The sequence below is a fragment of the Euwallacea similis genome, chromosome 16 (assembly GCF_039881205.1).
Source record: "Euwallacea similis isolate ESF13 chromosome 16, ESF131.1, whole genome shotgun sequence".
Classification (NCBI taxonomy): Eukaryota; Metazoa; Arthropoda; class Insecta; order Coleoptera; family Curculionidae; genus Euwallacea; species Euwallacea similis.
In genome coordinates, this window is record NC_089624.1 from 4,025,222 (window position 1) to 4,052,750 (window position 27,529).

Here is a 27,529-nt window from a genome sequence, read left to right on the forward strand (position 1 = left end):
AATTGTTTAATTTGCAATAGAAGCTTGTGGGTTTTCATAGCAATCCAAGTTCATTACACCACTGATCTATCCTCAATTACAAGGTTTGATTCTCCAATTTTCAGAGAGACTTGGGACTATCCTCGTGCCAAAAATAACTTATCTTTGCTGATTACTTTGGTCCACGCAGTTTTTTGGAATTTGGGTTAGACAATGATGGGTTTTCGTTGTAACCTAAGCTCAGCCTTAATACACGTCTAATCTTAAATTAGTGGCAATTATGATTTTCCCAGTCACTGGGTATACTTGAGCCTATGAATCTACCGCAAATGACATCTTTTTATAGATCCTTTTTGATGAATGTAAAAAAAGCTCACTGCAGAAAGCGTTGATTAAGCCATTTGTTATTTACTATCAAATATCTTTAAACAAATTTTTTATCGTCAGTGGTGGATGAGGACATACATTTTAAAATCGTCTTCTCAAAATTAAATTTGTGGCAATATTCTTGAGAATTTGACAGTAATAAATAGGCATCCGCGAGGTCAATAAAGATAAAAAATCGTTTTTTTTTTTTAAATAGGTTTCACGACCAAGCGAATATCATCCAATTTGAAGTTTAACAATCCAAATAATCTTTTCAAGCAGCTATCCGGTAGTAACGAAAAAAACTAAAATGGGTATAACAATAAAATATCTTGATAATTTGAATTACCTTGTTAATCTCACATGCCATAGTATTGAATGAAATGCCTTCTTTCAGTTTCTTCCTGTACAAACATTTTTCATTCATCTCACACAACTCAATTATGCTTTGCAGCATGTGAAAGCTGAATAAGTCATAAGGCGTGGTGGCACAGCAGGGAACAAATACTGTTCGCTTCTGGTTTACCAATAGAAAAGGAACTGTATCTTAATTATATCCACATTTGGAGCCCGAACTTCAAATTTTGGTATCAGTAATCAAATTGTAATTACACGCCTGGCTCATAGAAAACGGTTAACAACGGATAGCCGCGATAACCGCAGAGTTTGCCTATATGCATGTAATTTTAATGGAGCAACGTAGAAAGTATTGAATAGAAAATAAAAGAATTTTTACACATTTTTCTCCCGTATTCAACTAGCAGAAAAAATTCTTATGGCATTGTAGAGCTGGATAAGAATGTTTTTTCCAACAAAGGATATATATTAAATTAGAGTCACTCTTTTTTGATCGTAATTTATATTAAATTATATTGAGTTTTCATTTACTAAAATTGTCCGCTAAAAATTAATTTAATGGTTTTCCCTCTTCGCATCAATTGATGCCAGTGGAAGAATCAAATAAGCTCGATAATAAAATCGTAAAGCAAAATTGCCCGTATTTTTGTCTTTTAAAAGATGATTAAATTTAGTAACTCAAAACAAATGCGAAAATCTATTTTTGGCGCCAAAGTGCCATCCAGAATAATTGGAAAACGGAGAGAAACAATGCCTCTTAATCAATGAGTCTCAATTATTTCTATTTTTTTATTATTCAACAATTGGTATGTAATTGACTTTCTTTCTGGATTGAATGTTCAAAAAAATTACGATTTTACAAACCGAAATTAAAAACGGCACCCACACACGTGGCAAAAACACGGAATGTGGAGAATTAACTGCTGAATTTGACACCCATCTTTGAGCAATTTCAAAGTTTAAAGTGCATCTTCGAGATGAGTTGATAATTAGTGAAAGTTAAGGTAGGTATTGAAATGTAACCTGCGATAAATAATACTCGAGGTAAAGTTTCCACACTTCGATACGAAACAATGGAAACTTATAATGAATCTTCTATAACAAACATTCAAATTACCTTGCTTTTGCTAATTCAGGATTCATTATGGAAGCTTTACTACAATGCAAGTTGCAACTACTTTTGCAGGAGAAGGAGGAGATGATCCTGCAAAGACTTGTTTCTCTCCTAAGAACTTTTAATACCGATCCTTGATTGAAAAATGGACGAAAAACTTCTCGAAGTGGTTGCTTAACGTGACGTCTTTCTCTATGTCGTTCTCGAATAGAGGTTGATAATAACACCATTAAAGCCACTATTCTCTCCCCCATACTGCCGAAACACTACGTATAGATTAGAGGTAGATTAAACACTTATAAATAGAGAAATCCTTATTGCCTGCTAATAGTGGTATGTCCCGTTAGTGCGTGTTGTCTAAGTTAATGGGTACTATTTATATAGGAAGTTTTTTTTTCCAAAAATAAGTTAAGAAATATTACTTTCGATGATGTGAGACAGGTGATATATCAGATTCCCACGGAGTAATTTATCAATGGCGAGTCAAATTACGATAACGATAGCTCCTGTGCCATAACATCGATGTCGTGTTTGTTCAGGATGATTGAGGAAAGAATAGATTAATCCTTATTTGCGCAATTTCCTTTTCGGTGTTGACGTTAAATGCATTTCTAACGAACTTCCTCTATTTGCTGAATTAGCTCCGGAAAGCGTGAAAGATCTCCGAAAAGTTCGTTAAACTCAATAACGGGATCACTTTTACGGGGCTGTAGCAATAAATAGGGGATTCAGTAATACTACACTGTTTCAAAAGTTTTAAAGACAATCTGAAAGTTTCCTGAAAACGTCTCAAGCGATATTGACTTTCTTGCTCTTTGATGTTTTGTACTGAGAAGGAAACGTGGCTGTGCGGCTTTATCAGCCAACCATCTATAACGAAAGTTCGAGTCAAGTTTGCCATCGAAAATTAAACTTTGATTTATGTGACTGAGGCATATGATTTTCTTTACAACGGTACGTCGATTTGATGACACATAAGGGAAGACAGAACAATTCTTGAAATGCCAGGAAACACCGAAGTTTTCAGATTTTTGTAAAGCCCGCAAAACAGAGATTCAAGTGGGTATGAGGTGGATAAACAACTGACGAGACAAGGTCACAAAAAATTAGAGAAAAATGGGAGCGATAAAATCCCATTTAAGGCAAAAGAAGAGCCAGAAAATACTTAAATAGCAAATTAATTGAACGAACAATAACTTGTATTAAAAAGTCTCGAGACAAATGAAGAAGAAAACGAAAAGATGTTAATGTAACATAATGGTATATTATATTCTAAATTTGTTTCTCTGTCCTAGAAAACACTTCTTCACTCATTATATCTGGCTTTCTCACTTAAGAATTATTCTCCTATAAAATTTCTTATATATTATATGCCCTTATCTATCTATCTCGTGGATTTTCTCTTCTTACTTTATCTGTTTATTCAATCAAATTAATCCCTACGTGCTGTGAGCTTCGTCCTCTCTGCCTCTTGTGTAATTATTTTCTTTCTCAAAGTAGACCCCGTAGTCGTCATTCGTCTTAATCATCCTGCTTAGCCAGTGCCTTAATTTGCTTTTTTATTATTCATGTGACCTTGTATTTCCTACCTTTTGTACATTATCCAATTTAATTTAAAACACAGTTATAACGTCTGATAATAAAAACAAAATTATCCTCAATATCCTGCCCCAATTCAAAAATTTCCTAAAAATTAGGAAAGGACCAAATTATATTGTTTTTATTTCGCTATCGAGGAAAACTTTAAAAAATCTGCGTATAAAAACTAAGTATTCCCAAACTCTTGATAAGGAAATAAATTCTGTGAATCCAATGTCAGCTTCCAAGAGACAACTCTTGAATTTGCATTTAACTCCTTTTCATGAATATTTCACCAATCTCTAAGCTCGTTTTAGATTAGCTAATCTTCTTCAATCCAGTTCTGTTCAATTCAAAATTTCGCACAATAATGAGATATATTACCAGCAATGCAATTTTTCACATAATTCGAAGTACCAGAAAATCATTACAATTCGGAACTTTTCCACTTTTCGCAATAATATGAATGTTCAAAAAAAAATTAAAAAAGCTCCTTCTCCTGCAGATCTTCCATATTTCTCCGATGATTATAGATTTCTTAATTAAACCCCAAAATATAACTAAGGCATCAAATGTAATGAGTTCTTGACCTTAGCAGACACTCCCATTTGGACTGGGTTGACAGTGGACCTAATTTTGAGATATGATATCATCCCTTGAGGGGTAAAGGTGAAGGGACCTTATTCAGTCTGACACCGGGGATATTAGAATCAGACACTGTCCTCGGATTGGCTCAATAAACAGTTCGCAGCACAGCCACAGGTTGCTTTCATGTGAAATTCCCTGGAAGTTAGGTATGTACAATGGAGCAGGTTTAATTACGCAAGTCATCTCCGGTTTGTTGGGTCTGAAATCGATCTGTTATTTATAATAATGATTATCATTCCAGTACATTACAGTCATGAAAAAATGAGAATCATATCTTCTTCAGTTATGTTAGTCGCATGTAAATGTGTATTATCTGTAAAGTAGTTTATGGATCATATAAGCTCATGAACGATGTGATATTTTTGCCGACAATTTTCTGCATTAAAAATGTGTGAAATCATGTTGGTTATTACAACCATCAGGTTTTTAAAGTATCCATCTATTTTAAATATCTTACGCGCTAAAAGCCTGACTAATAATCGCTTCCAACGCAAATCGTCTAATCAAAATAAGTGCTTTCATAAACAGTTTGAATTTACCAAAGTCTCAAAGGAATAATAACTGAAATTCCAAATAGAAAAAGCGTGGAGCTTTCAATGCTGATTTTCCGGAAAAACTCATTTGTATGTGTGATTCCCTATGTTGAAGCGATGAAAAAAAAATGTCCAATTATCCAAATTACCTCAAAATGCTCTTAAATAGTGTGAGGAGCTAGTTCAGACGCTAAATTGAAATCTGGTTAAAAAAGCTATCATTTACCTATCTATATTGAGGAAAAATATAATATGTAAATACATTTTGCTCCTATAAGAATAGATTTTGCACGTAACTTTCAATAAGATTTCATTTTAATAGAAAATCTATTTAAAGTGGTGTATTCAAGGCGGGAATATGCCGTATAAGGCGTCATAGTTGTATTACGAAGCTGTCCCAAATCGTTATCATGGGGGTCCGATTTCTATGAAGTTGCGAAACATTTATTAAAACATTTTTTAAGAGTTTCAGAAATGGATTAATCAGGAATTGAAGCCAAAGATATATTTGTATAAAAGTCTATTTTGATATGTGGCAAACGCATTCCAAAAAATGCATATAGGCAACTTTGCTGCAAAAATAGGTCAAGACAAATACCTTTGAACTTGCAGCAAATTCAGATTTCATATCTTAAATTGGAGACGTGCCATGAGTAATACTTTTAAGAAAATTTCCTTCAAATAAAGGTGTTCTTAATTTTAATTCCCCTTTCATACTCTAGGTATACCTCTATGCTTCGGATATGAATGCTTAAAGAACCTCCTATCAAAAACTTAACATTTCAAAATCGACCTGTAAAAGATCGGAGGATATCAGTGAACATTTGTATCGCACAACTACTTGAAAAAAAAATTCAAATATTTCGGTTTTCGAGGTTTTAACATCAGTCTTCTTCTTTAAAACCTGAAAATTTTAATCTCCATTCCCCAAAATCAGGGTCGAATTAGTGGGAGATTTTAGGACATTTTGAAAAATGTTTTCCCAACTTAAATACCTACCAGTATAGAATTTTTCCATGTGAAAAGTCTCTGATTATAAGTCCTGAGAATTTTTGTACAGAAACTAGAAAATTAAAATTAAGAATGCTCACTGAGTATTTTTAATGAATTATAATTCAAAAATACTTTTTTCAATATTTTAATCCCTCTAAATTTCAAAAAAATCGCTTCGCTTATGCTTTTAACACCCAAAAGTATTTAACTGTTTTGAAAATACAGTTGGAAGAATTATATCAATGGAAATTACAATGAAAAATACTTTTAAAAACTGAGTTTCTAATTTTTCATCCCAGAAATTTGTTGCAAGGTCCCTAAAGTACTCTAGAAAGAAGCAGTAGGAAATAGAGATTTATCTCTTAGCCCCGTGTCAGTGCCATAATGTCCCACATTATTGTTAATACACCAGTCGCATTAAAGTTTCAAGTAAGCTGAAACTATAAATTCCGTCATAAAAATGAAGGGCGATAAATTAGAGAGATCCGGCATCGGGCAATAAAAACGAATTAACGATTCAAACACTACCAATTTAAAAGTGGAATCGTGATTAAGCTATCACTTCATCCGGCCAGTTATTTGCAGACTCCCTAAATTTCATTTTCACTACTTGTTGTTCTGCAATTTATAAACTTGCATTATCGGAAAATGAGTTTAAAAATTTGATTTTCCCAACACAGAACAAACTATCCAAACCGAGCAGTTCCTGACCCAGTGTTTCAATATTTTTTTATGTAGTAAAGATTTTGATTGATCATGGGTCATACATACATTTTCAAGTAGATTAGGAAAGAATACCTTGAAGATATTTTCATTAATTCAAGGAACGGAGATGAAATTTGGCTGGGCAATATTAAAAGATTGTGAGTTCTTTCGCATTATCTGCGATAGAGAATATTTTGTTAGGACAAATTATAGCATTTACTATCATTTTCGCTCAAGGACATTTTCGAAGAAATAACCCTTATAGGGATAGTGATACTAGAGATAGAGGTTAACAAACCTCTCGTAGTATTGAATCGTCCCCATGCAATAACAGTGTCTGATTTCTGGCCCAAACATCAAAAATTGAATTAGTTTTATGAGAGGACAGTAAAATTGAATCAAAAAGACAATCTGAACATCAACTACAAAAACAGGAGTTGTTTGTGTGTATGATTTATATATTATATTGTTGTTTGTTCCCCACGAGCCATTTCGGGTGGAGGTATCGTTTCGTATGAGACCTAAAGGAATGAAAAAAAGGATTTTAAGCACGGTCCGTTGAAAACGCACCAGGGTTTCCAAATTGTTATTGTTTTCATTTTAGTTGGAGAGTTTCTATGACCCTCTCTCCACGTGGAACGGTCTTTTTGTTTATGTAGCTAGAGTCATTGGAGCCCCTGTTTGAACCGGCTCCATTAATTTTACATTTATTATTCATGAAATTAAATTAGACCGTTGTCTCATAGCACAACATGTAAAGGTAATTAAATTGTCGTTTCATGCCTATTTGCTACGAATATGCGGGAATTTCGCTAAAAAATAGGCTTTTTTTGTCAAGTACCTTTAACAAATATGAAGGCTATTAGATATTATAGAGTCGACCGAGATTCAATAATTCGACCTAAGAGGACTCAACCTAAACTACTTTCCAGGCTCTTCCCCCACATTTTTCATACTGGAAATCTACCACTAAAAGAACAAACATCAATAATCAGACAAAACAAATAATACCAAGTCAGAAAGCTATAGATTTCCCTTCTCACACTTTATCACAAATTTCTGAACGAACCCGAAACATCCTATTGGAAAATGAAGAAGTTTGTAGTTAATTGAAAATTTGTGTAAAATCCAGATTCTATTGAAATAATTCCCTTGCTCTGTTTAAAGAAGTTTTCACTTAAAGGTACATATTTTTTTATTTTTAAAGTTACCAGTGGAGAACTATTTCGAACTTTTAGTTTTTTGGATTGTGGAGGATTTTAAAGGAACAAGTTAGAAAACCCTATGTATGTGAATGGAGGAATGGAAGGTGGCTGCATGCATGTCAATGGACTGTTCACGTATACCATTTATTAGATATGCTGGAACTAGAGGCACTATCTGATTATAGTTGATGACTGGTTGGTATGATTGACTTAAAATGCTTATAACAATTTATAATTTCTTTTCTACCATTTTCTTGATCTAGAAACGTTGAAAAGAACATCCATTGAAATTTGTTAAAATTCTTGGATTCTTCTTCTTTGGTCACTACAACCACAAAGTTTGATTGTTGTGACAATCAAAATTGATCCCGATGAGTAATGATTTTAACAAAATTTAGATATTTTACAATTTGACCTTTTGGTGTTTCTTTTTAAAATTAAATTTGGAAAGTTATTAATTTTTGTTAGGTAACCAAGAATGTCAAGTGCTTGCAATGTTGATGCCCTTGGAATGATTTCCTTCCTTAGTAAACTAATATTAAATAAAAAAGGTGACCTTCAAGTTAATTTCAGTTGAAATGGAACTTATCTAGTAGTACACAAAGTTCATATTGATTCATTATACAGTATTAGTACTCAGTTACGAATTAAATAGTTAATTTCATGTTGAGTTCCTTTTTGTTAAAGTTACGGCTATGAAACTCGGTATAAGTAAGACTTGAAGTCCTACTTTTGCAAACTTTTTTAATCTAATTCATGAATTAGTGGATAGTTAGAACTTAAAATCTAACTCGTGCCAAGTTTCATATCTGCAATTCCAGCATAACACAGCTTGACATGGGATTCAAAATTTAACTCATAAAACCCTACGTTAATCATTAAAAAAATCACTGAATAAAGCGATGAGGGTGGAGAGTTTTCAACTTTTCAAATACCAATTTAGTTATCTCAAAAAATTTATATGAATTCATTAGAGGGGATTATTTTACAACTCAAAAATCACAAATTTCTTTACCGAGTATTAATTAATTCTGGCATTTGAGGATTATTTCGTGGAGACCAAGATCATATTTCATCTTCTCCCTTTTGGCTCAATTTTCATCTTAAAACACGAACCACGGCGATGGGATTGCTGAACCTCATGGTCGGTTAATAAAATATCGTCAACAAAGAGCCACTCAAGAACACAAAAGCATTTAAGTCCGATTATTAGCTAATCTCTCCAAGAGAGCTCGCAAAGAAAAACCTTGCAAAGCGTTAAACGCTCACAGGCAAACCATAAATAAATTATAAACTTTCCGGGCAATATGAATGTGCAGTAGCCTTGGGCTTTAATTTGTTGGGCTCTATCCTTGTGTTGTGCTTTATTTTTCCCTGACAGGGTTCTCCAACTTTAGTCGGGATTAAATGAAGCATATTTGCGAGTTAAAATTACCGAGATTTGCGTTTTTAGTTGTTATCATGGAATTTATTCGTTAACAGTGAAGTGCGTGACGTTAAGTTTCGAAAAAACTAGTTGAAAGTATGACTATTAACTTAACAAGAATATGTTAAGTCCCCATCTTAATTGGTATAATAATAATTAGCAGAATAATAGCTAATATTCCATTAGGGCAGCAATTAACTGAAGATGGTGCTCAGTGCCTCTGGAATGGCCTTTTGTTCAATGCAACTATTATTCTGTTGTCTCAAGGTAAATTATGGGCTTAATTATTCGTCTCACATTCAAGCTGGAAACTTCACCCTGTGAGTTCTAGGGATCAAACAGAAGGAGTTATTTCTTCTTATTCAAGTGGTACGTCCCTAAAACTTGCCAACGCCAAAATTGATCTTAACTCGTAAACTCAAAACCTTATCAACACCGGCTATAAATTAATTCTACCGCAATTTAATAAATCCATTTTTAATGGGTCGTTTAAAAGCTTTTCAGAGATATCTGCCAGCCAGGCGACCCAATTTCCGTCTGTTATCGACATTTCTGGTTTATATTATTTCTGCTAAGCAGCAGCAATTGAACTTAAAAGCCTCGCCTAAGAATCTACACAATAAATTCGGAATTAAGTTGATAATCAATCAGTCTCAACGAAATAGTTCGGAAACGCTACCCAGGGGTGGTGATTGGGATTAATCCCAGGTGTTGCTGCGGTTTGATGGAAGGTTTGAGATAGTTGGCATTAAACGTACATACATTGTAATTTAACTTTTAGGTCGATTTATAATTTAATCCACAATAATTCCACAAGTAGGGACTAGAATGAAAAGGGGCAATTCTGGATTTTTTCTTCAAGAAATATAGAAAAAGTGTAATTGAGCAGCAAATTCAGGAAGTCCTGGAGTAGCACAAGAGCGATTTCAGAATCTCAGATACCTTTCAATGCAAGAATACGTAATTGTGTAATAGTTCACAACAGTTCCATTGTGAAGAGCTTTTATATCATCCATTTAGTCCAATAAATAACAGATTAAACAGATCAATAAAGGGATATTCATAAACATAATTCTATTCGCGTAGGTGTCTTACATCCATATGACTTCTAGCTTGTATTACTGTACATTATTCAAGTAGACAAAAAATTAACAGACACAGAATTAAGAATGATGCTAACGATTGTGATTTGCATATTTTGGATTTTGTTCATTTATTTATTCCCGCAGTATTAGACTCTGGACTATAAAAATATTAGTGAAGCGTGTCATATCTCAGTCTTGTCTCAAAAATTTGATGATTCAGTCATAGATTGCAAAAGATCTAAAAATTCTTAGGAACCGATGTTAGGCTCTATTTCAAATATAATTAAATAGAAGATTTATATCTTACGAAAGGAAATTTTCTTTAAACGTTAAAAATCCCAAACTTCATTTTTTTTTCATTTTAACTAGACATTTTTCAAGTGGTTTTTAAGACAACACAATGACAATATTTCTTTTTAAGTAGTCATTATTAATTTGTTCCTAATTAAATTCTGTTCCATTATGTTTGCGTTCCCAGTCTCTTTCATTTTGTTGTGATACATTCAATTGCAAATGCATCTCCGTTTAGTTCTATTAAGACTTTCAAATGACTTAGGCTATGATAGGATATAATGAGGAATCTAAAACCCAATGTTCGTTTTTCCCCCGGTTTTTTAAGTGTTCGTTGTCGCATTCTTTTCCTCTAATAGATTTTCCTACTCCCTGTGAAAAAATCCTCGATAAAATTATTTTTGTTTCTGTCATGTTCTCGTCCTATTTTTTTTCTTTTTCCTCTAAAGCTATCTTTGGACGTAAGACAAATTGTTACTTTTGTCCAAGTTCTTTCTCTATTGAAGTAGTCCTTATTGCTTTGTTTTTCACATATATTCTTCTATTAACACTTTTTCAGTACCTTTCTTTGACTTGGGTTCAATTCAACTGCAAATCTATCCCTCTCATTTTTCTAACGAAGTGTCTATTTTCTCAAAGCTTTTTGTTCCCTTATATTCCATTATTCTTCTGTTTTATTTCTCCTAAAAGTTATTATTATTTTTAATAATTCACTTTTTTCCTACCCACGTAGATCCCTACCCTCCAAAAACATAATCGCATATGTTCCTTTGTTTTTCTCTTGTTCTCTTCCTATGAGTTATTCTTACTAATGTTTTCTTACAACCCTAGACTAATTATAATTTTATTCCATTTATTCGTAACTTATTTTCCTCATCATTTATTTCTTTCTATTTTTTACATATCTGAATAAATATAATAGCAACACAACATATCCATGCCAATTTAATTTATAACTTTAAACTGTTTGAAATCCCTGTAGACTACTACTACTAAAAAGTACAAAGAAAACTTTTGTATAAACATTACATTATATTATTACGTTAAACATTTCATTAATCTGTATAATTTGATATTTCAATAATAGAATACTGGTTTCTCATTATTACACTAATCCAATTATTGGCGAACTACAGCGAGGATTTGCACTAGTGCAATTATCGATATAATTCCCCAAGTCGCGCTAGCAATCTTGTAGCGAAATGAAATATTTTAAACTTGCCATTATATTATTCAAATGTTGTGATTTATGAAATTCTTTTCTTAAATATAATTCGTGGGCTGAAAACGAATTTATAATTTTTACAACTTTAGTCATGCAACTTAAACTGAAACCGACTCTGGTATTAGTTGGGCTTAGGACGCGTTAGTTCGGATTAAGGAGTGCTATTTTTGAACTTAATTTGCATTCATGCAAACTTCCCAAAAATTATCGATAATTTTCATTGCATTTATTATATTGCCCCTGAAAATAGATGCCGCAGTTGCCAAACTTTGTAAAAAAGTTTAAAATCCAGATTAAAATATCTCCCCAAGTCAAGAGCTTTTAATAGAATATTAAATTGGTGGCTTCCTTACGATGCTTGAGTCAAATTTAAATAACAGTTACTTCTTTACTTATTGTGCTTGTCTTATGCATTTCCTCTCACTCGCGTTTCTTCTCTGCGCTGTTGTTCTTTTCATTCATATTTCACTACTCTCTAACCCTGGTCTTTCCTGATTGCAATATTATTCATTTCTTCTATTCATTAAAGAGTGTTCATTGTTTTTAAATCTCTCACTTATTTTACACACCATTCGTATTCTCTTTAATATGAACATTTTAGTTTTGCCTCTATAGTCACCTAGGTAAGTATATCTATATTGATTTTAATACCAACTCAAATTTCTGAAACTATGGTGTTCACACGTTTTAAACTCATCTAGTCTACTTAAACATTGTTAATTATTAGTTCCGAATTATTATAAGTGTATCTTCTATTTTAACCGTTTACTCAATATGCTGAAAATCATATACAAATATGAAAACAGGGATTATGAAAATGATGTCAAGAGTACTGAAACAGATTTCTTTCAACTATTGTTCATTTTTTATGATGTAGTTTTGCATTATTTGGAAATGTTACAAAATTAATGCTCACAGTGAAATCCTACCAATAATTCAATTCAATTTGAATTCTCCCAGCTCTACAGGAAGATTTGAAAAATGTTTCATATAAAATGTAAAAGGTACTTTCGAACAGTTATTGTGAATTATTTGTAATTATTATTGGTTTTTTATTGAATTTTCTAACATCTGTCTCAATTAATTTTCTACAATCTATATTAAGACTTTCCTTTAAAATGACATGGTGACCGTATCTATCATTTTTTTAATTTATTATGAATTTTTATGACAAATATTGTTTTAGAAAAGAAGAGCATGTACGTGAGTTTGATACAAGATTTGATTCAGAAAATCAAGAGTTGAATGTAATTTAAAAAATCCATATTTTAAACAAAATTAAGGTGATGATGGCTCGGAAAATTCGAAACGAGATTTTAAAAATCCGATAAATATACGTTCAGGGTTTAGAAGTTCAGAAAAAGTAAAAGCGATTGGAGCAAATACCGGTTTTTCTCGAATATTTCCGGAATTAGCAGATATTTTAGAAATTTTAAAATATAGTTTTGCTCGTTCTAAAAATATGAAATTGTCCAAATTTAACCAACTTCATATTTCTTACAATTTTAGAGAAGTTAATAGTGAAGACATGATAAAAAGTGACTACTTGAAATGTTTCTTGGTGACCCGAGCTTAAAATGATCTCAGTTGATTTGTCAATGAAAAGATCGAAAATATAATTCACAAAAAATATCCACTTGAACACTTATAACAGCCACGTTTTTTTAATTGTAAAACATTTAAGATAAATTCTGAAACACATCATACCTCGAAGGGGGAGAAATTAAATTAATTATTAAATTAAACATATTTCTCCGAAGACATATTTGTAATGTAATAAAAATGATACATAAAGGATATAATATACATTTTAATTTTTCCAGGTAATCATATTACCATTTTCAAAGTTACCCATTCCCTATGATTGTTTAAGCTAAAATTTTAAAGTTAGTAGTAATCGAGGTTCACAAAATTGACATTATTTTTACATCAAATGAGCTATTATTAATTTCGAAAACCTTGATTATCATCAACTCCATCTACAATCATCAAAAGTAGTAATGGTAAATTTTCATTATATATATGTACTATATGTACAGCGATGAAGGTTGAGAGTTCGACAATTAGACATACCAATTTGTTTCGCATCAGCCTTATAGCAGAAGAAAGAACTTCACTTATCAAAGCATCAAAGAGTATACTTTACCTTATTTATTCAGAACGACAGCCTTGGACTATTAAAGCAATTTCATCATTTTTATTAAAATATTCACACAAATCGCACAAATACACAAACGAATGAAATAAAAAGCTTCAAAATACGCTTTAACGTTCATGGTCAATTATTATTGCTTCGTATCTATTTAATTACCTGAACTTGAAACATCTCAATATCCTCAACGAGCGGCCATGAAACTTGTTTTCTTGGCAATATCCCATTTAAACGGACAACCAAATAATGGCAAACATAAAATATTCAATAAAAACCAACATAGCATGCTTTTTCAGGATATGTTTTCCATTTTAATACTTATCTAGTCATTAAACTTACCAACACATAAACAGCAAATGGCATGACAACAACAGCGACCAGCAGATCAGCTAACGCCAAACTAACGATGAAATAGTTGGTAGCGGTCTGCAAAGTCCGCTCTTTGTAAACACTGAGTATGACGAGCACATTCCCATACACCGTCAAAATCGGTACTATCAAGAGCACTAGAGCCCAGTAGTTCCGGTAGTGATCGGTGTAACCGGTGGAACAACTACTGTTAGTCCCATTCCCAAATAAACTGCAGTTGAGCTGATTCTGGATGTAGATCGGGGCGTCCGAGACGTTGGGTAGAAAGTTAATTTTGCCGAAGTACTGGTCAACGTCATCGGTCAGCAGCAAATAATGATCTTGATGGTCATATTCTGAGATATTCGTCGAGGAGTTGTACCCAAACCTATGTCCGGGAGAACTCATCTTGAGCGACCACCGGTACTAATAACTACATGTCCACCACATGGTCATCTCGACGGTCAATTGTCTACATTTTTGTGCGTGACCGACGGAGGTCGCGATCGCGAATGCACGGAAGGATCGAAGTGCGTCGGGGTCGGTGTGGAGCGCCGTTTTCAACTGGGAGAAACGACGTCGGCGTCGTCAGAAAACACAGGCGCCGCCCTGTCTCCTGCACCGGCCGACAGAGGCGTCCCATCCAGCATCCCTGCTTCCGCGGTCCAGGAATTAATGGCATCGATTACGAGATTAAATTCGTGTCGACTCGTATAATTTGTGGGATTGCAAGAGGAAGACGTGGAAAAGGTGCGAATTTGGGAAGTGCGGCTTTAGTTGAATCATCTCTTTTGGAGAGGTGGCTATCATGAGTAATAGTAATAAAACCCTACCCAAGTAGCAGTTTTAGTTCAGAAACTTATACGACCACTCTGACTGAGTGGAAATTTCGTATTTACCATCAAATCTGCCCCTATACTGTTTAAAAAGTTGAATTATATTTTTATATCGATGATTACGTAATTTTCAGTTATAATTCCCTTCTGCCAATTATGGAATATTCTAGTGCATCCAAAGGTGAACAAAACATTACAGTGACTTAATTTAAAGCTGCTCTTTGGCGTGTATTTGTTTAACTAAAATTGGAAATTAATCGTAGCTACCACCATATGGAGGCCACCATATACTGTAGTGCCAATTAACTTGAGGTGGATATGTAAGTTTCAACCCAGTTTCAACGACATTTAATATATTCTGAGGAGGAAAAACTTTAGCACGATGTAGGAGTGGTGGTTCTAAAGTAATCCCCGCTTTGGTTCGCCACTTTGAAGTGGTCATCAAAAGCTAAATTAGTATTAAGTTATTCTCTAATTTTCCTATAAATTCCCAAGTTACTTGAAAGCTTAAAAGGATATTCAGTAGTACTGGTCTGATTCCAAAAAATACCAACGAAATATTATCGTTAAACTTCATTCAATAAAAAATGTAGTTTTTACGTATCCCATAGCGTTTCTCCCGAGTTCAATAATCTGCAGAGTCCGATATTTGCTCGTGGAATTGTAAAATTAGATTTAGTTATCAGCCAAACTCCCAGTTCTAACCGTCATTTTCGATTTTTTTGCTTAACAAAACTTCCTGTTTGTTAAAACAGGAAAAAGAATCGTACTGCCCACTGTTCATTCTTAGTTTGTGACACTTTACATACGCCTCCACCTTTATGCCACTGCAGTGTTGTGATCCAAATTCAGCCATGTTAGAAGGAATATGCAATGCGGCTATTATGACTGTAATCAAAGAACCATTATAAGAATATTTATTAATAGGTTTTCCGATGCAAGAATCTGTGAATTTGCATATTTTAATGATCTAACAAGACATAATTTGCATGTAGAATTATGCTTAGTTTTTAATAGGTTTAAACTCACAAATCCTATGGCGAGTTGTGTGACCAAAGGGTCATTTAAGTAGTAGTCACTAAACTCCTATATTTTGCCTAGTGAAAAAATAGTTGCAATTCTACAGGGTGATTTAAAATAAGTCTGCTAACTACTTATTGTAGGTTTCTGTGACCGAAATAAGAAAGTCCATATAAACGTGGGCCCGTTTTCGCTTCCTGTCTGAAAAATAGGGTGATAAAAAGTAATTATTTTTTAGTTTTTCCTAATAAGTCTGTTCCGGTATTAAATATTTTTATAAAAATCGGGGAGCGTAAAATAAGTGTAGAGACATACCTTTTAAGGAGAATTAAATGTTTTTAATTTCACAGTGGCGTCTCCATTGATATGGCTCTGTACATTTTAAACGAAAAATATGATACGCCACTGGTTTTAAAAAAAAGTAAAAATAATTTTCTGAATGCTTTATATTGCTGTGAAAAAAAGGTCTCTTAAATATTTTTCATAACGTTAACTATTTTCATGGAAAAAAATAAAACGCAACAATCTGCAACTGAGAAATCGCATAATCCATTCGTTTAACCCTATAAAAAGTACACCAGGGATTTTTCCAAGAGTGTGCGATAATATGCGGAAAAGGGCCGAGGCGTGCATTCTTGCCGGTGGAGGGCATTTTCAACACCTTATTTAATTGTTCTTTTATAAGTAACGTAATATATCTAATTTTGTTTTGAAGTTTTAATATTAGTTAGGAAATAACGTTTTTTTTCCCACGAAAGCAGTTAACGTTATGAAAAATATTCGAGACCTTTTTTTCACAGAAATCTGAAGTAATCAGAAAATTATTTATATTTTTATCAGTGGCGTGTAACATTTTTTGTTTAAAATGTTCAAGGTCACGTTAATGGGGACGTCACTGGTGAAACAGGAAATGAACACTAACCAACGTTCATATGAACTCCTTTTTTTCTAATTTCGGTCATAGGAATCTACAGTAAACAGTTGGCAGACTTATTCTAAAACACCTTGTATAAATAACAGCAAAGTGGCGGCACTTATTCACCCCATTTAAGTCGTTATTTTCCCATTTTAAAAGAAACGGTAATTTCTCGTACCTGCCACGTTGGTAATATACTTTAAAGTTTCTACACTTGTGGTAGTCACGTCCGTTTCACGAAAACTGCTACTTGGGTAATGAAATCTCCGAAAGACAGTCGAAGTGATGCCGACAACAGCACCACAATAAAAAAAAACATTAGTTTCAAGTTTTTTAATGTCTGTTTTATTGCAATAAAACTGATTTTACACCGAATCAGTAGAATTGCCTAAAAAGGGAACTAATAAATGCATCAACCTGCAAAGCCATTAATCCCCTGAAAATAAAACGACTATTGCCATAAATAATTGCTTTAATATAAATAAATTTTCCGACCGACTCATGTATTCTTTGCAGCAAAAATGCGAATTTCCATTTAAAACACAATCCATAATTTCTCGTTTTATGGGCTTTTAATACTCTCAGATATAAAGCGACGATAAATTTTAAAAAGGAATTACGATTTTACACGATGCCGATTTAAATGAAACCTGGTGAACCAATGCCAAGTTCTGATTTGAATATGCATGTTGCTAGCATTGAAACTAGAGATGGCCCTAAGAGAAGAAGAGGTATTAGATGAGGGTGTGAGCAACAATTTAGGTGAGTTGGAAAAGAAGAATAATAAACAAAAACTTTATTTATAAATGTACAAAACAAAAAAAAATGCTAAGAGAACTATGGACAATACGAGGTGCTCAGAAATTAGATACAAATACTTTTGACTCAGGCTTGAATGGAAACGAAACGTAAAAAGATGTGGACCAGGGGGGTTGCCAGATATTAATATCGAAGTCTATCAATACATTAACCAGCTCCTTAACTGATAACAACATTTGAATAACTTTCCCTGGATCATAAATCGATTTTTCATCATTTCTGTTGTCATGATTTGTAATTTAGAGTTTTTTTCCCATGCATCGCTCATTAACAAAAATCATCAAATCACTTAAGACTCTCGCGAAATTATTGTTAAGACTGAAAATGAGTTAACTTTATTTTTTATTAATTTGAAAAGAATTTTAGCATTTCCGTTAATTTCAAAATTGAGGATATTGATTGAAAAATATCAGTAAGTAAATTTATTGTCATCATCAGTTGATTTCATATTTCTAGAACGTTTCTTGCCTTAATTTTTGTTTTTGTACTCGTATAATAACATCTCATTACGTACATATTTTATATTTGTTTTAGAACAGGAGGATAACTTATTGAGCGATTTAGTATCATTTTTAATGGGTATTATATCCTGCGCTCGGTATTAGATATTAAAAAGAATAATCAATAATTTTAAAATTCTATTCATACTCACACATAGAAAATGAGATTTCGCTCAATCATACTTAACTACGAATAAAGCCTAATTAAATTGTGAAATTTTTATGTTAATTTCATCAAATTTATGCTATATGAAATCCCAAATTAAATTTATCAGGTAAATTTCATGAATATCAGACGTAATCAAAACAGTGTGAAATTGTTGAATATATATACAAAATTACCTATTTCCAAATTTTATGTTTAAACAATATCTCTATAATTCAAATTTGAGACCATTTTCTGAGTTTGCCTGAAATTTATTTCCACATAGTCTAATACAAAAAAATCTCTGTCTTAAATATTGTTAATTCCTATGCTACATTATTATTAAGAGTTTTTTTAAATGCTTGAAAGAAAATAAACAAATATATATGTTACGTAAGGAAGGCTTAGATAGCATGCATTTTTGTTTATATAAGAACAATATTGAATGTTCAATATAATGTTTGAGATACCTTACCAAATGTGAAATTTATGTACTTGTTATAGGACTTGGTCAACAACGGAGATAGAGAATTAGAGTTGTAATTTTATTTACCTATAAATAAGCAAGAAAAAACTATTCATCAACTTGAATTACTAAATGGTTAGTAAATGATAGAATAACGGTTGCATGGACCGTCTGAGTCTTGTAAAACTAAACATGGTTTTGCTACAAGACTCTGGTAGTCTGCCATTATACACGGTGTTGAGGTTCCTTCGATAAACGAAAACCACGAAAACAACAATTTGGTTTACGAAAGTGGACTGTATTAAATTTCACTTATATAAATAATGATAAAGTATTGGTCTAAGTATGAAGTGGGAGTTTGCTTAGTTGGGAAGATTACGAACTACGTTTACGATCACATGTCTAGAGCGAGCACTGGTCAAAGAGAGCAAAATTACTGCGATCATCCTTTAAGTACTAAACCCGAGAAACTCCAACCAGGGGCGCACCAGTACCAGAAACCCCTACGGGCAATGGTCGCGCCTAAGATCATAAATCGCCGCCATCTGGCAAATACCTATACAAGTAGCTTTCATTGAAGTATTGCAGATCCGCCGAACTGCGGATCGCAGCAATGGTCCAATTTAGAAAGCTTCCTTTGACGAGTAGCGTATTTCCCAGCCATAAAGAGCCCTTCGATATGGCCTGATGGGTACGATGGTCTGGCGCTCAGATGGAATCCTTCAAATACGTATCAATACACATGGGCGTAACTTAAGGGATGAAAGTACAAAATAAATTAACTAAGCAAACTACGCCAAGAAACAATGACCTAAAGTCCTTAACACACGGAGTTCAAAAAAACTAAAATAAATTAATATCAACTCAATTGTCAATTATTAAGTCCCGCATTTTTTAAATTAATTTAAATTAAACATTTTTTTTAAATTTATATACGGTAATCCAAAAACAAGTTATAATTCACGTAGGACCTTGTTGCGTAGCAGATGAACAAAACAACTACGAGAGCTAATAATGCTCCTACCGGCAATCAACTAGGGTGTCCCAAATAAAGTCAGTTTCATTGGATATATCTAAAGGGTAAAAAATGTAAGGCGAATGAAATTTAAAAAAAAGCCAAAGTGGTCAAAAAGCACAAAAATGCACATTTTTGCGGCAGGTGGCCTAAAAGAGAAGGAAACAATTGCATTCTCCATCTGTGATGACGGTTATGTCCTGCTAATTTCCGTAGAGGCAGTGGATTAATCAATAGATAAAACTTTTACACATCTTGTACTTTGATAACAAAATGTTTGTGGAGACATAAAAATCGATTCTTGAACGTGAGCAACCTCATTTTGGAAACAACCCTTATATTTAAACGCTAATATCCACATTTTCATATCATTACAGACTTTGTACGCAAAAAGACGCACATCCCTCGTCAGAAATTTTCGTCTGGACCAGTAGTTTCATAAAATAAATGCTAACTGGTACATTTTCTACCATTAAACATCAAAGTTGGCTATATATCCATACAACGCTGATTCATCAAACAAATTGGCACATTCACGTCGACTTGTGCGAATATCGTACATATGTAAAAGCTCGTTTTGCAAGCGAGACTTGTTATATCCCCCATATATCACCAGGTTGTCCGGCGCTGAACAGATTAGAATATGAAAGACAGCCTAAATTGTCATCCGTATTTTATTGTGCCTCGATGTTGAAAAAAGTCAATAATGCGCCTTTTGTTATCCATATCCGTAGGGTGTTACTTTCCGGTTGTGAGACTGCAATTTGATGAAAACGAGGTGATTGGGAATTTTTAATAAACTCATGTGCCATATCATCCGATTACTGGAAGTTGTGAGTCTTCCTTAATTCGAAGTAGGTGAAAAGGAAACCCGCATTTCCTGCAGAAAATCACTGCATATGGAGCCCCAAAGATAACATTATGTATGTGTGATATTTTACTAATAAAACGAAATTATAAAAGAAATAAACACTTTATTGAGGTCTTATTAAAAAATAAAATAACGGTGTCAATAAAACTCTTATTTACAATGTATTTTACATAATAAAAAATGGAGTGGAAATCACGTATTAATTAATTTTAATATTGTGCTAATTACTCGTTCGCCTTGATCGTTGTGACTCAAATTTAATAGGGGGTCCTTTATCTTTTCCTCCAACAAATTGTACAGTTCCCTTCTAATCATCTTAATCATTTCTGCAATCTAATGCAGAAAGCTCAAATTAAAACATAGATCCTATGATTTTAATTCTTATTTGGTGTATGAATTCATTAATATTTAGATATAGGGCTTCCGTGTTTCTAATAAATCATTTGTTGTGGTATTTAATGGTAGACATTTATAGTCAACTTTAAAACCATATTTCCCCAAATTAGGTCAACTGATTTTTTTATTCTAAATATGTCTTTATTTAGCTTCATTTTTCTATATTTCGTTATTTTTGTGTATCATCAAAATTCACATTGATTTTTAAAGAATTTTATATTGAGTTTTAAGACAATTCTGGACGTGTTTTCTTCTTATCAAGGACCATGAGCAAATAACTGGACCCGTTAGATAAGTCTTGACGATATTTTTGCAAAATTTGATGAGCGTTCAGGTGAAAAAGGATATTGGGCAACCCGGCGGCGACAGGTGTTGCTATTTATTGATTTTATCAGGAAGATGCGTATACAAAGTAGATACACACACATCAAGGGAAATATCTCCAAAGACATACAGATGCGGATGTCGCCTTGAAAAGGTCTCAAAAACCATTGAAAATGGAAACCATAGGCAGATATCATCTCTACAATTTTGTCAATTGACGCAGAATGTTTCCGTTTGCTAGAAATGAATGCCCAAACTACTCCATCGATGATGCCCTTAGGGGGATCAGCAAAAAAAACTCGTAGTATACGGTGAACCGTAAACGTAACCATTGATTAATCCATTTACTGTCACCATGAAACATCTAATATTGACACTATGCAGGGTGATTTTTTAAAAACTGTCTACCCAAAAATTTTCAAAAATTATTGCAATGTAAAAAAATTCCGGAAACACGTAATTCTTAATTTTTTGAGGTCACCTTTTGATCCATAAATGAATGTATTATAAGATAGGTTATATGATACCTTCGAAATCAATCGATTAGCATATTTACGTTAAATGAAAATAATGTACACTCACTTTATGTTCCTCTACTTGGAACAATATCCAGCCATCTTCCAGAGTCAAAAAGGTATCACCATTTTGAACCATGATCTCTAGGTCCCCGGAAAATAGGACCAAAGGGATAATTGGCACCATTGTGCAATCTCTAAAGAAAATTTTGCTAGTGCGCACTTTTTCTTGATACACTAGGTACGGACACGGAAAGCTGCTCACTGTGTAGTTTACTGAACTCGGATGCATAAACACCTACATTAATATATAAAAGTCATAATAAAGGAAACATCTACATTGTGTCCAAGATAATTATGCCTCGCATTGGAATACTACAAACGGAAAAAAGAAATGGAGTTGATTAAATTAGGAAAGCTCCTTAGAGAAAAGGTCAATAAAATGCTGTTTCTAACTCAACCGAAAAAGATAAAAATTATAAGGTGTCCCTACCTGTTCTGTACAAAACTGTACTACTGATTGCAGAGGTCGCCATGTGGTGGACACAACTTACCTAGCAAATCAGTCATTTTTAAAAATTAGCGCGTAGTACGCAGGTGAAATGTGCCACTAAACTGTTTTAATCTTGTACAAGATTTTGATAACCAACTGAAATGCTTTAAAATGATAAACATCTTTAAACATCCTTATCTTGAACACTCTGCATTAAAGAAAATTACTAACCAATTCTTTAGGGGTGGCAAACCTGATGTCTTTGGCTTCATTTTCCTTCGGTACAGCCCCAGCAGCACTTTGAATGAACGTTTTAGACGGAGTGAGCACTTTTACGATGTTCGGGTAAAGTGCAGCGCACAATATTGACGATAACAGCCGCAAGTTTTCCCCATTGACATTAAACTATGTAAAAACTAGAGTTGCTTAAAGTTTAGAAAGATAAATCATTTTTACCTCACTACCAGTAAGGTCCAATACAGTATCCTGACCCGTTCTACGTCGATTCTTGCTCAAATTTACGGGAACAAACCCAATATCAACCAAAAGCTCCAAAAATTGATACTTTATATCCGCTATAGTCAACAACGTTTTATAGGATAAGTAATTCTCGTTGGCAAAATTCCTTGCAGCGGCTGCGCTTCTTTTGTTCATCGTCAGAAATTTCTGTAACCATATTTTTTTTATGCATGCATGGTGCATGTATCAGAAATTATACGTGTTATTATGGTGAAATATACATATAGGAATTAACAATATATAAATAGAAATATTTAAAAATTACATCATTTCAATTTTTTCCAAATTTCTCAAAAATCAGAGGCAAAAAGGATTAATTCGATAAATTGTGATGGCTTTCTAAAAATATTATTTGATAAAACTTTCACATTTAACCTTTTTTTTAACTCTTGTAACATTTATGATCGAAAACGTAATTAGAAAAACCAACCTTGTAGGCCATCAAAACGGTAATTTGATCGCTGAACCCGGCAGAGAAGCTCATTTTTTTTCTATTGGCTTCTTCTCTCTTTCCAAACGGAGACACGAATGGATTTTTGTAGCTGAGACAAGCGGCTATGGTTAAAGCTGCATCTACACAGTCGAAAATTGCGCCGTAGAGCATCAGTTTCCCTATCCGCACATCTACAGGCAAAGCAGCTAAATGGTGCCCTAAAGGGGTAAGATTATCGTTTTTGTCCAAAGCTCCCACACTTTCTAATCGACGAATTGCCGATTGGATATTTTCTTCTGTTGGTGGTTCTATAAAGCACGCTATAAAGAGAGAAAATAACTGTTGAACAATCTCTGAGAGCAGTAAATTTAAAAGAGAATCTCCAAGTTGAAAAACTCATTATCGCTAAATTAAGTTGCAATATCTCAAGTAAAATCAAAGTCTAATTGTAGACTTAAAACAAAAACAAAAAATTTAACTTGGAAATTTCAGAAAAAGCTTTAAGGTATATCTAATTATTTCTTATAAAGTAGGGATTTTTGGTAGATTTTTTTAGGATTATTAGAGGATATGGCTCTTTCATATAAATTTCTGTTTTATAGCATTTCTGAGCATTTTAAAAAGTTCTATAAAATTAAGACCAAGAAATATGTCATCAAACGTACCTAGGACTTCATATATCCCCCTTTCATAAAACGTGGGCAACACCTTAATATTCAACACCAACTGCTCCAACGGGATTCTATGTATCTCCGGAATAGGTTGTGGCAAAAAGTTGTGCCTAAATCGATGAGTGGTGTAGAGATGTACGCACACTCCAGGCATAACACGACCGGCCCTGCCCTTTCTTTGCAGAGCGTTCGCTTGAGTGACCCAAACTGTCTCCAAACTCTCCATATTCCTGTTGGAGTCAAAGTGCTTTTCCTTCATTTTCCCTGAATCAATGACAAATACACAGTCGTCTATAGTGACCGAGGTTTCAGCTAGATTGGTAGAGAGGACGATTTTACGTTTACCATATTTGGGTTTCCTATTTGAATAAAAATTGTATTACAATAATTATAGTGTCAATAATACAAGAATATATGCAGGTTTAGATACCTAAATATGGCTGCTTGTTCTTCACTAGTCAAAGAAGAATGCAGTGGTAAAATCAAATATTTTCCAGCTCTTTGTCCAAATTCCTCATGTACAACCAGTTGGTCATATAGTGCGGTTATTTCTCCAATTCCGGGTAAAAATACCAGAATAGTGCCTGTTTTGGGATAGTCGTGCTTACCCCTTACCACCCACAGCAGTATATTCTCAATTAAGTCATTGTTTATTTTGTCAGTGTCCATTAAGAATAAATTCTTGCAGGTTTTTAAACTGTAACCTAATGATAATAAAAAAGATGTGAATGTAAGAACTTTCAAAAAATGTCATTAAAAACCTTCATATCTGGCTATCATTTGCTGAATTGACAAATTCTCATCCTTAATGCGGGCCATCGGTTTATTGACGCTTAATTCATTTTTTGCCATCATAGCTTCAATGTAGTCAGAATCATTCTTGATTTTCCTGGCAAATTCGGAACAATCTTCCAGAACATAACCAGTTTCCTCGAGAATGTCTTCCAGGAAGTACTGTTGAACCGGGAAAGTGCGTCCAGGGATGTGAATAATGGGTATTTCCCCAAAATAGTCGGAAAATAAATTAGCATTTAGAGTTGCACTCATTAAGATTACTTTTAAGTCCTTGCGAATAGGTAGAAGATCTTTGAGAATCATGAGAAGAAAATCGCTAAGAAATTAATATGATTATAAGTGATTCAATCTATAACAATAATTTTTAAGCACCTTTCTTCACTTCGCTCGTGCACTTCATCGACAATGATGTGCGTTACATTAGACAAAGTGGGATCTACCTCCAATCTGCGCAGTAAAATTCCTGTGGTACAAAAGGTGAGTCTAGTACTATAAGAAATTTTGCTTTCCAATCTTATTTGATATCCTACAGTTGAACCTACGCTCTCACCCCTTTCATCCGCCACTCTAAAGTAATAAAAAACGTGATGCGTGATACTCCATATAATTATCCAGAAACAATTATTCCCTTACCTCTCCGCAACTCCAATAGCAGATATCCTCCTCGGTTGCGTGCAAATCACCTCCATGTGATTCTTATTGTAATTCTGAATCCAATCATCCAATATAAATTGAGGAACTTGAGTACTTTTTCCACACCCCGTCTCGCCACTAATAACTACAACTTGCGACTGATGTATCAAATTTAAAATATCAGTTTTCAATGTCCACGCCGGCAATTTTTTCCGACTCAATAACATTTCGTTGTACTTTTCCGTCAACATTTTCTCAACAAATGATTTGATAATGCGTTTATCCTCGTTAATAATTTCCTCTTGTGTAAGATGCTTTCGGATATCCCGATTCGTTGCTCCTTTCCGGTAATGCTTGGGAAGAGGTTTTCGTTTTTCAACAATAACCTCACTAGAAAACAGTTTTTGTCGGGGATCGATGAACTCAATGTCAGTTTTGAGATGCTCTTTTATTTCCTCCTCTATTTTCAACAATTCCGTTACGGAATAAACACAGGGAATGCCATCCGCGGCTAGAGATTCAGCTTCTTGATAAAGTCTTTTGCAGATATGTAAAGACATAAGAGGAGGAAGGCAAACATCAGATTTCAAAAGTATCAAAGGAGGTTCATAGGGATACTTAGAGTTCTTAGGAAATCGGAACTCTAGCTCAAAAAAATGGGAATCTAAATGGTTATTTTGGTTATCCACAACATCTGGTTCATGTGAAAAGCGGCACTTATTGCCGAACTTGCAAGGAACTCCACGAATAAAGTTTTTACATTTTTCTTTTACTTTTTTGGTTACTATTGGCTTTGGAGGTTTTTGCTTGTTATGATACATGTTAAACAGATAGTCTACTTGAAGCGTTATATTCCAAACATCTTCTGTCTTTCGCTTAAAACATGATTCATAAATCGATTCTAAAGAGCTTCTTTCATCATTCCTCATATCTAACAATTCTGCATCGCTTAAACCATGATCTTGAATATCTTTTTTTCTTATCTTCATATATTTAGCATAAAGGAGTTGCAATGCATCTTCTACAGTATTATCGCAATATTCAAATGCTTCTATACAATGACTTTCATGAAACCCATAACTGAAATAATTGACAATTACTAAATATAAATTCAAGTCAAATCACCTGAGTACCTTTGAAGTCTCATTAAGGCAAATAATTTTAGCCTTTCCACCTCATCTACTGGTCCATCTCTAGTTTGCGAATAGTCACAGCCTCCTTTAACAACTAAACTACCCCGACCTACCCAATACTTTTTTAATACATTAGAGTTGGTGTCACTATAGTCTGATATGTGATTCAGTTTGAAGTCCTGGAAACAAAATGAACAAAAAAAGTGTCCTTACATTACAAATACTCAAGTACATGTTCATTATACTTACAGGTCCATGAATAAACTTTAAAGTTTCCAGAATCTGCTCTTCCAATGATTCATTTAATCTTAAAAATTGCAATTCTTGCTTTACAATGTTTGGCTTTGCAGGTACTTTGGATGTGCTGAAAAAATACATATATAAAGTGGTATTTTATACAAGTTATTTTGAAGATTTCAGAAAGGATCCAGATGGTTGCACAATATTGGTTAACCAGTACAAAGATTAGTTTCATTCAAGAGCTAAAGGTATTAATTGATATGAATATAATTAATAATAATTTACAGAACATTAAAATTGGACGTAGCAATAAGGGATGCTCCAGAAGTAATAGAGAACAAGAGCAAAGAATTGAGAACAAAATTTATAAGCCCAAGAGAGTCCTTATAAAATTGTTATAATCTTTATTGAACAATTTTTAGCTTCAGCAGCTTAATGGTAAACGCTGCTGGAATAACTTTACAAAGAGCCTCATTATTTAAATAGGAAACCATAAAGTAAAGTGTAGATGAACTTTACCTAATTTTGGCTGTGACTGCTCGCCTGAGCAAGAAGTCCGCAGCATTGAGTGCAGCCTCCGAATCCATACTACAAATGAACTGAAGCGCAACTATTAAGTGATATTTTTTAATAATTTGTCAGTATTTTAAATATTTTTACACAGAAAACTATAATCATTTACGAAAATTCCTTCCAAAAATTCCCTAACCTAACTAAGAACTTCAGACTCCAACTTAACCTTTCGTCACTGAAGTAATGTTCAGCCAGTTTGTCACAATAAATG

General features: G+C 33.5%; 2 protein-coding genes across 4 annotated transcripts in view; both read right to left on the minus strand.

Moving 5' to 3' along the window:
• The window catches only part of Dop2R (dopamine D2-like receptor), a 153,073-nt gene extending 138,395 nt beyond the window's left edge, over nt 1–14,678 (minus strand). The window contains exon 1 of one of the 2 annotated variants that reach the window (XM_066398011.1): nt 13,997–14,678. In XM_066398011.1, the coding sequence (XP_066254108.1) occupies nt 13,997–14,413 (417 nt within the window). In that variant the 5' untranslated portion in view covers nt 14,414–14,678. The remainder of the gene's footprint in view (nt 1–13,996) is intronic. The other variant, XM_066398010.1, reaches the window with a different exon arrangement.
• A 5,998-nt stretch (nt 14,679–20,676) lies between these two features.
• LOC136413919 (putative ATP-dependent RNA helicase DHX57) lies at nt 20,677–27,529 on the minus strand. 2 transcript variants are annotated; one of them, XM_066397683.1, is made up of 14 exons: nt 27,428–27,529; nt 27,265–27,344; nt 26,755–26,869; nt 26,506–26,684; nt 25,373–26,452; nt 25,112–25,306; nt 24,706–25,055; nt 24,375–24,648; nt 23,939–24,303; nt 23,271–23,593; nt 22,778–22,987; nt 22,553–22,726; nt 21,896–22,126; nt 20,677–20,926 (listed from the first exon to the last, which is right to left on the minus strand). In XM_066397683.1, the coding sequence occupies exons 2-14, from the start codon at nt 27,330–27,332 to the stop codon at nt 20,786–20,788; spliced, it is 3,705 nt and encodes a 1,234-aa protein (XP_066253780.1). In that variant the 5' UTR covers nt 27,333–27,344; nt 27,428–27,529; the 3' UTR covers nt 20,677–20,785. The 2 variants fall into 2 exon arrangements, with proteins under 2 accessions (XP_066253780.1, XP_066253779.1); XM_066397682.1 differs by having other exon boundaries at nt 27,406–27,438.

Excerpts from the sequence above, each read along its gene's own strand:
- LOC136413919 (XM_066397682.1), bottom strand. Across the intron at positions 26,685-26,754 it reads TAAAGTTTATTCATGGACCT|GACTTCAAACTGAATCACAT; the intron begins GTAAGTATAATG and ends TTTTGTTTCCAG. Across the intron at positions 24,649-24,705 it reads AATGATAGCCAGATATGAAG|GTTACAGTTTAAAAACCTGC; the intron begins GTTTTTAATGAC and ends TATTATCATTAG.